The sequence below is a fragment of the Cervus canadensis genome, chromosome 30 (genome assembly GCF_019320065.1).
Source record: "Cervus canadensis isolate Bull #8, Minnesota chromosome 30, ASM1932006v1, whole genome shotgun sequence".
Taxonomy (NCBI): Eukaryota; Metazoa; Chordata; class Mammalia; order Artiodactyla; family Cervidae; genus Cervus; species Cervus canadensis.
In genome coordinates, this window is record NC_057415.1 from 33,796,662 (window position 1) to 33,812,033 (window position 15,372).

A 15,372-nucleotide genomic window follows, 5' to 3' on the forward strand; every position below is an offset into this window, starting at 1 on the left:
ACTGCTAAACAAGACATTGACTAGTGAACAATGATGTACACACAATGGCTTTTATTGCAATACTGTTTATAAAAAATAAAAACAATATTGAAATACCATCACAAGTGCTAAAATTAATTTGGAGTACATTCATATAAAAGAAAACCATAAAAAAAAAAAAAAGAAAACCATGAACCTATAAGATAGTCTGGGACCTGGGATCAGGGACCCTTTACTGGAGTGCCTGCACCTGGACAAAAGGAGCTGGTGGAGCAACAGAATACAAAGAAAACTATACGGGACTCAAAACAGCTGAATGCATGGCAGTCAGGGTGATTATGAACAACGATACAAAAAGGCCACAAATCAACTGCCACTTCTGAGGTGCGTGGGGCAAAAGCAGGGTACTGAGCATGATCTCTGCACACGGCACCACCACAAGAGTAGCAGACCACCTAAGCCACCCCTTCTGCCAGACCCATGGAGCTGCCCCTACCCTCACTCCATTTAAGGAGAGCAAGCAAGGGCACCTGTAACTTGTTTGCACTCCCTAGTGCTGAAGTACAAGTCCCAATAAAGCCTTGCCTGAATTTCTCCTCCAGCCTCTTATAAATTTCTATTGATTAAAGAGTCCAAGGACCCAGGTGAATAACACATCTAATTTTTTAGATTTAAGGTGAACTTTTAGGTGTAAATTTGAAAAGATGTTTGTGATACACTAAGTAAAACAAAAACAGGTTCCAAAACAATAGAGTATATATAATCTCCCTTTTGGGCTTCCTTAGGGGCTCAGATGGTAAAGAATTCACCTGCAATGCTGGAGACTTGAGTTTGATCCCTGGGTTGGGAAAATCCCCTGGAGAAGGGAATGGCTACCCACTCTAGAATTCTTGCCTGGAGAATTCCATGGACAGAGGAGCCTGGTGGCCTACAGTCCATGGGGCTGAAAAGAGTTGGACATGACTGAGTGACTAACACTAACAATCTCCCTTTTGATTTTTATTGTTCACTCAGTCATGTCCAGCTCTTTGCGACCCCGTGGACTGGAGCACGCCAGGCCTCCCTGTTCATTACCAACTCCCAGAGCTTACTCAAACTTCATGTCCACTGAGTTGGTGATGCCATCCAACCATCTCATCCTCTGTCACTCCCTTCTCCTCGCAGCCTCCATTTCCCAGCATCAGGGTCTTTTCCGATGAGGCAGCTCTTCCCATCAGATGGCCAAAGTACTGGAGCTTCAGCTTCAGCATCAGTCCTTCCAGTGAACATTCAGGGTTGATCTCCTTTAGGATGGACTGGTTGGATCCCCTTGCTGTCCAGGGGACTCTCAAGTGTCTTCTCAGCACCACAGTTTGAAAACATCAGTTCTTCAGTGTTCAGCCTTCTTTATGGTCCAGCTCTCACATCCGTACATGACTACTGGAAAAACCATAGCTTTGACTATATGGACCTTTGTTGGCCAAGTGATGTCTCTGCCTTTTAATATGCTGTCTAGGTTTGTCATAGCTTTCTTTTCAAAGAGCAGGCATCTTATAATTTCACGGCTGCAGTCACCGTCTGCAGGCATCTTTTAATTTCATGGTGCAGTCATCGTCTGCAGGCATCTTGTAATTTCACGGCTGCAGTCACCGCCTGCAGTGATTTTGGAGCCCAAGAAAAAAAGTCTCTCACTGCTTTCACTGTTTCCGCATATATCTTCTATGAAGTGATGGGACCAGATGCCATGATCTTAGTTTTTTAAATGTTGACTTTTAAGCCAGTCTTTTCACTCTCCTCTTTTCACCTACACTTCAGGAGGCTCTTTAGTTCCTCTTCTCTTTCTGCCATAAGGGTGGGGTCATCTGCATATCTGAAGTTATTGATACTTCTCCCGGCAGTCTTACTTCCAGCTTGTGCTTCATTTGGCCCGCCATGTAACATGATGTCCTCTGCATATCAGTTAAATAAGCAGGGTGACAATATACAGCCTTGATGTACTCCTTTCCCAATTTTGAACCAGTCTGTTGTTCTATGTCTGATTCTAACTGTTGCTACTTGCCTTGCATACAGGTTTCTCAGGAGGCAGGAAAGGTGTTCTGGTATTGCCATCTCTTTAAGAATTTTCCACAGTTTGTTGTGATCCACCCTTTTGCTTTAAATGCAATCAAAATCTATATTAAAATTTCAAAGGGTACATGCCAAACTATTAACAATGATTATCTCTCAAGGGTGATATTACAGAGAAAGTTTCACTTTCGCTATATTGTTGGAATAATGTATTGAGAAAAATATAGACATTATAATACAGCAAAGAGGTTAATATCCTATTGTTACTAATTAAATGAGTGGCAATAATTCATTGAGCAACAAAAGGTACAGCGAGGGGTCCTACTGGGAAGATTGGTACATTGTCAGAAACAACTGTTATATACTCAAAACCCCCAAAGATTTCTCCATTTCACCTTCTAAAGTAGGGTGTGCTATTTTGTGGGTGAAAGAAACGAAAGTTTCAAATGATCCCTGACTCTTCAAATGCCCTTGAAAGCACCTGCTCTTAGTCACATGGTATTGTTGGTTTCTGATGCTGCTGCTTGCTGCTAAGTCGCTTCAGTTGTGACTCTGTACGACCCCATAGGTGGCAGCCCACCAGGCTCCCTCCTCCCTGGGATTCTCCAGGCAAGAATACTGGAGTGGTTGCCATTTCCTTCTCCAGTGCATGAAAGTGAAAGTGAAGTCGCTCAGTCGTGTCCTACTCCTATCGACCCCATGGACTGCGGCCTACAAGTCTCCTCTATCCACGGGGTTTTCCAGGCAAGAGTACTGGAGTGGGTTGCCATTGCCTTCTCCATTGTTGGCTTCTAACCATCAATTAGTAATTTTACATTTGACTGAAGGAACCTAGAATATCTTAAAAGGCAAGTTGAAAAATTACAGTGGCAAATTACAACACACTAAAGCAGTGTTTTCCAGATGGTAGGTTATGATCCATGAATGAGTCATTGAAATAATGTTGTAGGTTACAATCAAATTTAAAAAAAAAAAAAAGAGTAGTATACAATGGATTTAAATAGAATAGAAAAGTTTACTAGGTCTGGATGAAAAATTTATTTATGTGGGTTGTGGGCAACAAACTTGAGTGCATCATACACTTTAAGAAAATATATTCTTATACAAGGTCAGGGTTGGAAGAGTCCTTATTTGATAATTTAAGATTAAACTTGTTTTTAACATCGTGTGTGTGTGTGCTCAGTCATGTCTGACTCTTTGGGACCCAAAGGACTGTAGCCCACCAGGCTTCTCTGTCCATGGCATTTTCCAGGCAAGAATCCGGGAGTGGGTTGCCATTTCCTATTCCAGGGGATCTTCCCCAACCAGGCCTGAGTCTCTTGAATCTCCTGCAGTGACAGGAGGATTGTTTATCACTGTGCCACCTGGAATGCCCCTTTTAACATCATATCCTTTGATATTTCAATTTAAGTTCATTTTCAATCTCCTGTGTATTTGAAAATCACTAACACTGAAGAATTAAACTTGATAGACTTTAGAAGTCAAACAACCGAAGACACATTGACCTATTCTGTGATAACTGAAAAAATAGTAATACAGATTAGACCATCACATCCTGTTTTACTGATACAAAGCATTATTTTAAGGAACTTAAAATTTATGCGTCCTCATATTTCCCCTTTATAACCATCCTATAAAGAAATTTATGTTATTTTTGCCTTAATCCAAATCAGATTATAACATGTATGACAAATTGTTAACACAAATTAACATTTTGCAGTATTATATAGTGGAGAATTTTAATATACCAATGCCATCTAGTGGTTATTCTCAACACGTTTCCTTTCTCTTGGGTATATACCCAAAAGTGGAATTGTTCTTCTGTATGTAGATATCCAGTAGCTGGTAATTATGTTTTAACTTTTGGAGGAACTGCAAAACTGTTTTCTAAAGAGGCTGTGCTATTTTACATTCCCACCAGCAATGTTTGAGGGTTTCAACTACTTGACATCTTGGCTAACACAGTATTTTCCATCTTTTTTTTTTTTGGCTGTACCACGTGGCATGCAGGATCTTAGTTCCCTCACCAGGGATGGAACCCATGCCTCCTGCAGTGGAAGTGAGGCATCTTAACCACAGAACTGCCAGGAAAGTTGCTCCATCTTTTCTATTACAGATATCCTAGTAGGTGTATAGTGAAATCTCACTGTGGTTTTGATTTGTGTTTCCCTAATAACAAATGCTGTTGGGCCTCCTTTCATGTGCTTGCTGTTTGTTCACATGTTTTCTTTGGAGAAATGTCTATTGAGGTCCTTTGCTCATGTTTAAATTTGGAGGTTGCTCATCTTTTCATTGCTGGAGTAGTAAGAGCTCTTTATAGATTCTGGATACCTTATCAGATGTATGATTTGCAAATATTTTCTCTCGCCCTGTAGGTTGTCTTCACTTTCTTGAATGAATGCAGAGTATTTTTTCCACCAACAGTTTCTATCATCACTCTTTTCAGAACACCTAATATTACAACACAGGCTTCCCTGGTGGCTCAGTGTTAAAGACTCTGCCTGCCAGTGCAGGTGACAGGGGTTTGATCCCTGGGTTGGGAAGATCTCCTGGAGAAGGAAATGGCAACCCACTCCAGTATTCTCACCTGGAAAACCGATGGACAGAGGAGCCTGATGGGCTGCAGTCCACGGGGTTGCAAAGAGTTGGACAGCCTAAAGAACACATTGGTTACTCCTCATTCCTCTTACATAGGGAGAGACCTTGCCTTTTTTTGGTCCAGCTGTATCTCCATTGACCAGCACCCATAGTTGCTAATACTTCTTGAATAAGTAAATTCTCTGGAGTCTCTAAGGACCATATCATAGATGGAAAATTCAAACGCTGACACTGACAAGTGATACAAATGAGTAAACCGAGATATTTCGGCTTCTGATAAAAGGGAGAGTACATATCCTATTTCCAGGTTAGTTTCTTCAGCTAGTCCTCACATAACAACCTCATTATCCTGTTCTACCTCTTCAGCCTTGTCCTACCCTGTTCTACCCTTGGACTGAAAGGAGATCAAATCAGTCAATCCTAAAGGAAATCAGTCCTGAATGTTCACTGGAAGGACTGGTGCTGAAGCTGAAGCTCCAAGACTTTGGCCACCTGATGGGAAGAACTGACTCCTTGGAAAAGGCCCTGATGCTGGGAAAGACTGAAGGTGGGAGGAGAAGGGGACGACAAAGGATGAGATGGTTGGATGGCATCACCGACGAGATGGACATGAATTTGAGTAAGCTCCAGGAGTTGGTGATGGACAGGGAAGCCTGGAGTGCTGCAGTCCATGGGCCTGCATGGACTCTTGGTCGGACAAGAGTCGGACACGATTGAGCGAATGAACTGAACTGAACCTCTTCAAAACAGAATTTCTTCACGTCTCCCTAAAAGTATTGTGCCAGTCTCTAGTTCATTAGGCTAGCTGAGTTATGTCCAAGGTATATTACCAAAAGCAGTACTAAGTCCCAGAATTCACCTTATTCCAGCACTGAGTCTGGGTATTTCCTCGCCGAGATATTGACAAAGAGTAGAAAAATCAGAGTTAACTCTGAGTTCTTTGGCAAGAGTGACTACTGCAGAGCCCTGATTCAGAAGCTACTTCTCACCACAGGGCTGTCAAGCTGCTCTCCGGCTGGCTTTAGTCCAGATTCAGTGGGATAGTCGAAATGCGCCGCCGGCCGGCTTCTAGGAAAAGAGCGTTTATCTGCCCAGGAAAAGCGTTCCTAAGACGGGCCTCCGAGGGCGCGCGGGCAGCCAGGCAGACAGATGTCCTGGTGCCAGCGTGGACGGCGAGGGGACCAAGAGTCAAAGTCCGCTGAGAATCCGCATCTCAGCCCTCAAGGTCCCTAATGCACATCTCAAACGGCCACCCCCCTGGCAAAGGGACTCTGCGTGGCGGCGGGGAAACGTCCACAGGCCGGGAAAAGGCGTACTCGGCGGCTGACGCGCCCAGTCCCTCTAGACGCGCAGGCTGGAGACCAATTGTCACCGTAGAGACCCCGCAGGAGGGGCGGGGCGGAGTTGTTTCTCACAGCGCTTGCGCGTAGCGCGGGTTTCTAGAGGACAGGCTGCGGAGAGGAACCAGCGCCGCGCGCCGCCGAGGCCCACTGCGTGCGCAGGCGCACTCAGCCACCTCCCGCCTCTTGGAGAGCCCAGCACCTCCCGCAGAGCTCGGGGGGCGGGACCCAGGGGCGGGGTCTGGGGCGGGGCTAAATGCTGGGGAAAAATCAACCTTTCTGTGGTCGCTCGTTGAGTCCGTGTCGCGACTGACTTCAATCTGCGGCAGTCATGTTGCCCAACACCGGGTAAGGGTAATTTGGCGCCGTGGGGGAGGAAACCGGGCCAGGCAGAGTGGCTAACTTGGGTGGCCCTGACCCAAGTCAGGCGGTGGGAGGATAATGATACAGCTCGGAGCGATCTGGAACGCTGGTTCGCGCTGGAGGCAGTATTCCTCTAACCTGCGGTAGCTTGTGAAAAGGAGCGCAGAGGTGTGTACTTCGGGGTGGCAGTCGTGTTAAAATCTCATAGATAAAGGATCCGGAGTGAGCTATCCCGCCACCTCTAGGGCGGGTTCCAACTTTGGGTTTAGAGATACAACTGCTTGTCTTGCTCGAGGCCGCGAGTTCTGGGTGAAAGGTCACCGGAACTCTTGTGCTCTTAATGTCTTAATGAGTCCCCCACTTGTTCCGATCTCAATTCTGGAAGGAGAAAATAAGGGGTGTTTAAAAGGGGATTTCAAGTTAGTAACAAACTAAGCTAAGATTTAAGGATGAGTGTCTTTTGGGGAGGCTTTTTTTTTTTACTTTGAGATGATACTGAGTTTTGCTAAAATACACGTATGGTTTGCCATCGTCACCATTTTTAAGTGTACAGTTAAATAGTGCTAAGTTTGTTTGGACTGTTGTGCAACCAGTTTCCAGAACTTTTTCGACTTGAGAAGCAAGCTCTGCACCTTCCCCCCATCCCATTCTATTTTCCGTTTATGTACTGTATGGATGTTTTGAGCTGAGTGACATGTTCGTTCTGAAGTTTGCTTGAAATATATAGGTGCATGGCCAAAAGACTTAAAAAGCTCCAAAGCTTGTTTCCTTATTCTTAACTTTCAATCCCCTACTTACTCTCTGGTGGGTTTCCAAAGATACTCTGTGTATTTATAAACATATTTGGGTACACAATCCTAAACACGTACAAACACACTCTCCACTTTACAAAATAATAGCAAAGCCCCTTTTGGGTCTTGCTATTTTTACCTGTCATTTAATATGTCTTGGGACCTATTTTCAGTACATTTAGATCTTTCTCCCTTTTAATGTTCTATGTATTTAACGTATCCCCATCACTGGATACCAGATCATTTCTAGTTTTTTATTACTCCATCTTTTCTGCCGTGATTATCCTTGTATTCACCTGTTTTGCACATATTTGAGTGTATCCACGTGATAAATTCTTGGCAATGAAGCTGCTGGAGCAGAGTGTAAGCATTTCAAGTTTGATAGCTAATACCAGAAGCCCTCCAAAGAGGTTGCACACTGAGAAGAATTAATGTGATTTCCTAACCCAACACATTGGTAAACAGCAAAATGTCTGATAGTAAAAATACTTGTTTTGATAATAAAAATCTAACTAGAGGAAAAAATGACACCTCATTATAGTTAAAATCTGCACCAAAGAGTGAGGAAGCAGATCTTTTTATATGTTTAAAGCAGCAGTTCTTGTTGAGTAATTTTGATACCCATGGGACATTAGGCAATATCTGGGAACACATTGTCACAATTGAGTGGGGTGCTACTGGCATCTAATGGGGGTCCGGGGATGCTGGCAAACATAAGGCACAGGAGAGCCCCCTACAGTAAAGAATTGTCTTGTCCAAAATGTCTATGGTGTAGAGATTGAGAAATCCTGGTTTAAAACTATCTGTGTATCTTTTCCTTTGCCTGGCTTACAAAGTTAGGCTTTTGATTGATCTCTGAGATCTCTCTACTGAAAAGTAATTTGTTCTATATCATACATGTTAGAAACTTTTTCTCAGTGTTTTTTCATTGCATCTTGAATTTGATTATCCTGTTTGTTTATCATGCAGAACCATGTGGTTTTATTGAATCAGAGTTATCAATGATAATCAAGTTATCTTTTAAGACTTTCGTGTTTTTGTGACAAAGCTATAAAAGGCCATCTTAAACAAAGATTTTTTTTTTTAATTTGTAAGTATTCTTCTGGAATTTTTGTGGGCTTTTTCTTCCTCCCTGACTCAGATTTCAGCATAGGAAGTGAGTTAGGAAACCCACTTCATTTTGGTTCAGATGGCTGGCTGTACAGTTGTTCCAGCACCATTGACTGACTAGTTATTTTTTCTTTCTGTTAGAAATTCCACCTCTGAATTCTTGTATGTATAGAGATCTTTTTTATTTTATTACTTTGGTCTATCTGTTCATGTACCAGTGCTAAATTATGTTAATTACTCTAATTTTATGAAGTGTTTTAGTATCTTAGAAGGCTAGTTCCTGCCTCATCTAGATTTTTTTTTTCAGAATTTTCTTTGTTACTTTCAGATGTTTATTTTTCTAAATGAACTTTAACTTGTATAGTGTTTTTTTGAAGTGATTGCTTTTTTTATTTAAATAGTTAAAGATTCATCACATTTACCATGATTTTGAGGTACTAGGGAATTTTGGAAAATTGTAGTGCTAACTCTGCATTAGCAAGTTTTAGTCATCTACCAGTAGTAATGAGGAATTTGGAATCTTTTTGCTTTCTCACCTTCTACACTCTGGTTCTGATGCTTTAGAAATGGAGGTATAGACCCAGTGGTTTTCAGGTTAAGAGGGAAGTGGACTTTGCCCTTGTTTCTGCCAGTGCCTGAGACCTTGAGCGTGAAAATGCCCTTCATCCTACTGAGAATCAATCCAAGTGGACCAAAGGCAAAGGAGTAGAGCTTTTTTTCTTTTTTCTTAAATTTATTTTATTAAAGTAGAGCTAATTTACAATGTTATGTTAATTCCTGCTGTATGGCAAAGTGAGTCAATTATACATATATATGTACACACACACTAACATATATGTGTGTGTTAGTTGCTCAGTTGTATCTGGCTCTTTGCAGCCCCATGGACTGTAGCCCACCAGGCTCCTCTGTCCATGGAATTCTCCAGGTAAGAATACTGGAGTGTATTCAGTAACCATTCCCTTCTCCAGGGGATCTTCCCGACCCGGGGATCGAACCCAAGTATCTTGCTTTGTAGATGATGGATTCTTTTACCGTCTGAGCCACCAGGGAAACCCGCAAACATATATATGTATATATATAAACTGATAGCTTATGGTGAATGATGTCGAATTCATGATCTCTGAAGAAGAGTTAGCTTTGGGACCAGGGACCAGGCTTCATCACTCAAGAGCTTTTGTGTAGCGGAGTTTTGTTAAAGTAAGAAAAGAGACAGAGAAAGCTTCTGACATAGACATCAGAAGGCGTTGGAGAATGCCTCCCTTTGCTAGTGTTAGCAAGGGAGTTATATACTTTTTAAATTAGTTATTACAGTAAATCAAAAGAATGTCTCAAGGTTGTAAAATTTTTACCAGACCCACTCCCACAATTTACATTTTAGGGTAATGGATTAGAATTTAACAATAGAAAGATCCTACCAGACCCACTCCCATAATATACATTCTAAAATATCAGGATTAATTAGAAGGTTTTCAGGAAGGAGAAGCTGTCCTCAAGCAGGATACGTTGTTGTTTTATAATCCCTAGTACAAAGTTGAAACTGAGTTGTTTGTTGTCTTACCAGTTCTGAGCTTAAAGGAAAAGAACCATTTTATGTGATTAAGACTAAGATACGTAGAGAAAAAAAAAGTTTGCCCTTTCCTCCTCCTCAAGAACCCCAGACCCCTCTCTCCTCAGGGACCCCCGGACTTCTTATCAACCTGCCTAGGAATTGACTCTCTCAAAACCATAATGGAAAAGGATATGAACATTCTTTTTCATATTCTTTTCCATTATGGCTTATCACAGGATATTGAATATAATTCCCTGTGCTACACAGTAGGACTTTGTTGTTTATCCTTCCTATATGTAATAGTTTGCATCTGCTATGGATAGGGCTTTTTAAAGCAATAATTGGGACATTTTCATCTAAATACTTACATTTAAAAATTACTTTAACACTATGTATATTACCTTTTGTATAAAAAGGAAGGGAAAATTACACACACACAGGATATGTTTTATATATGTGTGTGTGTCTGCATATTTTTTAAAAAAGAAATATAATAAGGGTAAGTGGAAATTAAGGAATCTATAGGCAAAGGATTGAACTTTGTTAAATATACACATTTATAAGGTTTTGACTTTTTTATTGGCCACACTGTGCAGCTTGTGGGATCTTAGTTCCCCCGACCAGGGATTGAGCCCAGGCCCTTGGCAGTGAAAGCACAGGAGTCCTAAGCACTGGACCACCAGGGAGTTTCCAGATTTGACTTTTAAATCAAGTATAGGTTTTATAGCGTCCCTCATCAAAGATGAGGGGAAAGTGATAAACTAAAGTGGACTGCCGTCATAAACAGAGGACCTTAACTGTATGTCAAGCTTATCACATAAATATACATAGAAAAATAATTCAAATAATTTTAACATAGTAATTTGTATACCTTTAGAGACATCTGCTCTAAGGACAAGAGAGTACAAAGAAATCTTGAACTTTACTTGGTAGATTTATTATTGATAGTCATATTAGTGTAGTAATTTGAATACTGTTGTATCTTACAGTATTAATAAATATTAATAAAAATTAATAAATATTAATATACCACCTCTTGTTGGTCTGATTCTTTAGCAGAAGAACCAGTGATCCTTATCCTCCCCTCTGCCATGAGTGAGAGTGTGTTCCTGGGGTCTTTTTCTCTTCTCTAACCTGTCTTTCCTTGATAGCTCAGTTGGTAAAGAATCCACCTATAATGCGGGAGATCCTGGTTCAATTCCTGGGTCAGGAAGATCTGCTGGAGAAAGGATAGGCTACCCACTCCAGTATTCTTGTGGCTCAGCTGGTAAAGAATCTGCCTGCAATGCGGGAGACCTGGGTTCAATCCCTGGGTTGGGAAGATCCCCTGGAGAAGGGAAGGGAAAGGCTATGCACTCCAGTATTCTGGCCTGGAGAATTCCATGGACTGTATAGTTCCTGAGGTCGCAAAGAGTTGGACACGACTGAGTGACTTTCACTTTACAACCTGTCCTATGGAGTTCTTGTCCTTTTTCTGTTAGAAAGCCATGTCTTTGTTAGAATCCCATTCTTGTCACAAAAACTGTTAAGACCTGAAATTTGTATTTATCATGTTTAACATAGACAGTTTAAAGGTGTATATAACTTCAGTTCAGTTCAGTTGCTCAGTCGTGTCTGACTCTTTGCGACCCCATGAACCACAACACGCCAGGCCTCCCTGTCCATCACCAACTCCTGGAGTCCACCCAAACCCATGTCCATTGAGTCGGTGATGCCATCCAACCATCTCATCCTCTGTCATTCCCTTCTCTGCCTGCCCTCAATCTTACCCAGCATCAGGGTCTTTTCAAATGAGTCAGCTCTTCGCATCAGGTGGCCAAAGTATTGGAGTTTCAGCTTCAGCAACAGTCCTTCCAGTGAACACCCAGGACTCATCTCCTTCAGGATGGACTGGTCAGATCTCCTTGCAGTCCAAGGGACTCTCAAGAGTCTTCTTCAACACCACAGTTCAAAAGCATCAATTCTTCGGTGCTCAGCTTTCTTTATAGTCCAACTCTCACATCCATACATGACCACTGGGAAAACCATAGCCTTGACTAGATGGACCTTTGTTGACAAAGTAATGTCTCTGCTTTTAATATGCTGTCTAGGTTGGTCATAACTTTCCTTCCAAGGAGTAAGCGTCTTTTAATTTCATGGCTGCAATCACCATCCACAGTGATTTTGGAGCCCAGAAAAATAAAGTCAGCCACTGTTTCCACTGTTTTCCCATCTATTTGCCATGAAGTGATGGGACCGAATGCCATGATCTTAGTTTTCTGAATGTTGAGCTTTAAGCCAACTTTTTCACTCTCTTCTTTTGCTTTCATCAAGAGGCTCTTAGTTCTTCTTCACTTTCTGCCATAAGGGTGGTGTCATCTGCATATCTGAGGTTATTGATATTTCTCCCGGCAATCTTGATTCCAGCTTGTGCTTCATCCAGCCCAGCGTTTCTCATGATGTACTCTGCCTATAAGTTAAATAAGCAGATGACAATATACAGCCTTGACGTACTCCTTTTCCTATTTGGAACCAGTCTGTTGTTCTGTGTCCAGTTCTAACTGTTGCTTCCTGACCTGCATACAGGTTCCTTATATAACTTACCAGTGGCTGAAGTAAATAAAATTTTATCACTCACCCAAACAATACAAGGACCTAGAAAAGTGGAACTTCAGTCATTCCATTTTTAACTTTTGTTATTGTAACAATATATTTTAACTCTGTTTTAACCTCCAAATGTTATTATTTATTATATCATTTATATTATTACTAATTAGCAGTATAAAAACTTTTTTAGATTTCTGTACTTAATTTACTGATATCTTTGGCTTTTATTCCTTCCTGCGCCTCAGACCTTCCATCTGGAAGCATTTTTATTTCTTTCTTTAGTAAATAAGGCAGGAGAAAGAAAGAAAAAATATTTGGCTTGAAATGAAAGAAATAATGCTGTCATTATTTGCAGATGATATGATTATCTAACTGGAAAACCAAAATAATGTATAGCTAAATTACTAGATTTAATAAGAGTCTGATACATTTTCAGGATACAAAAGTCATTGAGGAAAATTAGATTTCTGCACACAAGCAAAAGGGCTTCCCAGGTGGCGCTAGTGGTAAAGAACTCTTCTGCCAGTGCAGAAGTAAGAGACTCTGGTTCCATCCCTGAGTCAGGAAGATCCCCTGGAGGAGGGTAGGCAGCCCACTCCAGGTGTTCTTGCCTGGAGAATCACATGGACGGGGAGCCAGTGGGCTACAGTCCATGGGGTTGCAAAGAGTAGGACACTACTGAAGCAACTTAGCATGTACTCACTCACACACGAAAAAGCAGCAAGTACAGTACAATGGCTATAAAAATGAGAAGTTCAAAATCCAGAATATGGATTGTCCTACAGATCTGTATTCTTCAGCAAATAAACGGCATAAAGAAAATCCAAAATCTGTTATAGATTAAAAGAGACGTACAGGATGTACAGGCATACTTCATTTTATTTGTGCTGTACCTTTATTGCCCTTTGCAGATATTTTGTGTTTTACAAACTGAAAGTTTGCGGGAACCCTGCTTTGTCAGATGGTGGTTAGCATTTTTAGCAATAAATAGCTTTAAATTAAAATATGTACATTTTTTTTTAGACATAATACTATAGCATACTTAAAAGACCGCAGTGTAAACGTAATTGTTTTATATACTGGGAAACCAAGAAGTTGGTGTGACTCACTTTATTTCAATATTCACTTTATTTTGGTGGTCTGGAAATGAACCTGCAATCTCTCAAGGTGTGTCTGTAACAAATTAATGCAATGCGAAGTCCTTACAGGATCCTGATTTGATCAAACCAACTGTAAAAAGATGTTTTTGAGATAGTTGTGAAACTTTGCTTAAGGATAGGTACTAGTTGATTTTGAGGAATTACTGTTACTTTTCTTAGTTGTGGTAATGACATTGTTATATAAAAAAGTTAGAGGTGCGTACTGAAGCATTTGTAGGTGAAATTAAATGACTTCTGAGGTATGCTTTCTGGTGATTATATTCAAAATTGTGATTGTTGTTGAACTGTTAAATAAACATGGGTACTTATTACAGTAGTTTCTGCATTTCTGAAAATATTTGGAAATTCTATAATAATTAAAAAATGGTCTTTAAGTAACTTCGCAGTGATTGCAAGGGAAACTAGAGTAATTACACAATGGGAAAATCTGAAAACACCATAATTTGCTGGTCAGAATATCACCTTTGATTACAGAGGGACACCCTGTGGTTCCAGGTGTGAAATAGAGAGTAATACCGTGTTCACGGACTGGAGCACTCAACGTCTTAACGGTGGTGGTTCTTCTCCCACTGCTGTGCTGTGTGCTCAGTCGATTAGCTGTGTCTGACTATTTGCGACCCCATGGACTGTAGCCCACCAGGCTCCCCTGTCCATTGAATTCTATCAAAATCCCAACTGATTTTGCTTGTGCGATTAAATAAGCTAATTTCTAATATGTGGAAAAGCAAAGATCCAAGTATAGCCAAGAAAGCTGTTATGATTAAGACAGTGCAATCCATGTAATGAAATTAAACAAAAGAGAGAGCCTAGAAATAGATCTATATATTTATGGAGACTCAGTCTATGACAAAGCTGGCATTCAGGATCTATGGGAAAGATGGGGTTTTCAGACTGGAACTGTTGGTTGTCCATATGGGGGAAAATGTAGTTCACTGGTCGGTATATGCCCTGGAGAAACTCTTGTACATGTGACTAGAAGAAGGGTACAAGATTCTTTTAGCACTATTGTTCATAATAAAAAAAAAAAACCTGGAAACCATTCTCAAAGTCCATAAACAGTAGAATAAATCAATACCTTATAGTATCAGTTCAGTTCAGTTCAGTCACTCAGTCATGTCCGACTCTTTGCGACTCCATGGACCTTACAGTATGCTCATATGCAAAATATTGTATATTAATTAAAGTAAGTGTAACTATTTACACAAGCGTGGATAAGTCTCCAAACTATGTTTTGAGAAAGAAGCAAACTATAGAATGACATATACTGTATGAAGGGCTTCCCTGGTAGCTCAGCTGGTAAAGAATCCACCTGCGATGCAGGAGACCCTGGTTCAGTTTCTGGGTCAGGAAGATCCCCTGGAAGATACCCAGGAGGATACCCACTCCAGTATTCTTGGGCTTTCCTGGTGGCTCCCTTGATTCCTCCCTGGTAAAGAATCCACCTGCCAATGCAGGAGATGTAGGTTCCATCCCTGGGTCAGGAAGATCCCCTGGAGTAGAAAATGGCAACCCACTCCAGTATTCTTGCCTGGAACACCCCATGGACTGAGGAGTCTGGTGCGCTACAATCTATGGGGACGCAAGAGTCAGACATGACTTAGCAACTACAACAACAAGCAGCAACAACAAGAATGAAATTCTTTTTTAGGGGAAGAAAGAATGTGTTTGTTTCCTAGGGCTGCCACCAATTGAGTGGCTTCAAGTGGAAATTTGTTTTTTTAAGTTCTGAAGACGTGAAGTCTGAAGTCCAGGTGTTAGCGGTGCCCTAGCAATGTTAGTCTTCCCTCTGAAATTGTGAGTAGAACCCTTCCTTGCCTCTCCCTAGCTTCTGGTGATCATCGGCAGTCCTT

The 15,372-nt window shown here is 41.2% G+C and overlaps 1 protein-coding gene across 1 annotated transcript in view; it reads left to right on the forward strand.

Moving 5' to 3' along the window:
- The first annotated feature begins 6,148 nt into the window (after positions 1 to 6,148).
- The window catches only part of HSDL2 (hydroxysteroid dehydrogenase like 2), a 62,446-nt gene continuing 53,222 nt past the window's right edge, over positions 6,149 to 15,372 (forward strand). Inside the window, exon 1 of the mRNA XM_043453462.1 lies at positions 6,149 to 6,311. Within this exon, the coding sequence (XP_043309397.1) occupies positions 6,295 to 6,311 (17 nt within the window). The 5' untranslated portion in view covers positions 6,149 to 6,294. The remainder of the gene's footprint in view (positions 6,312 to 15,372) is intronic.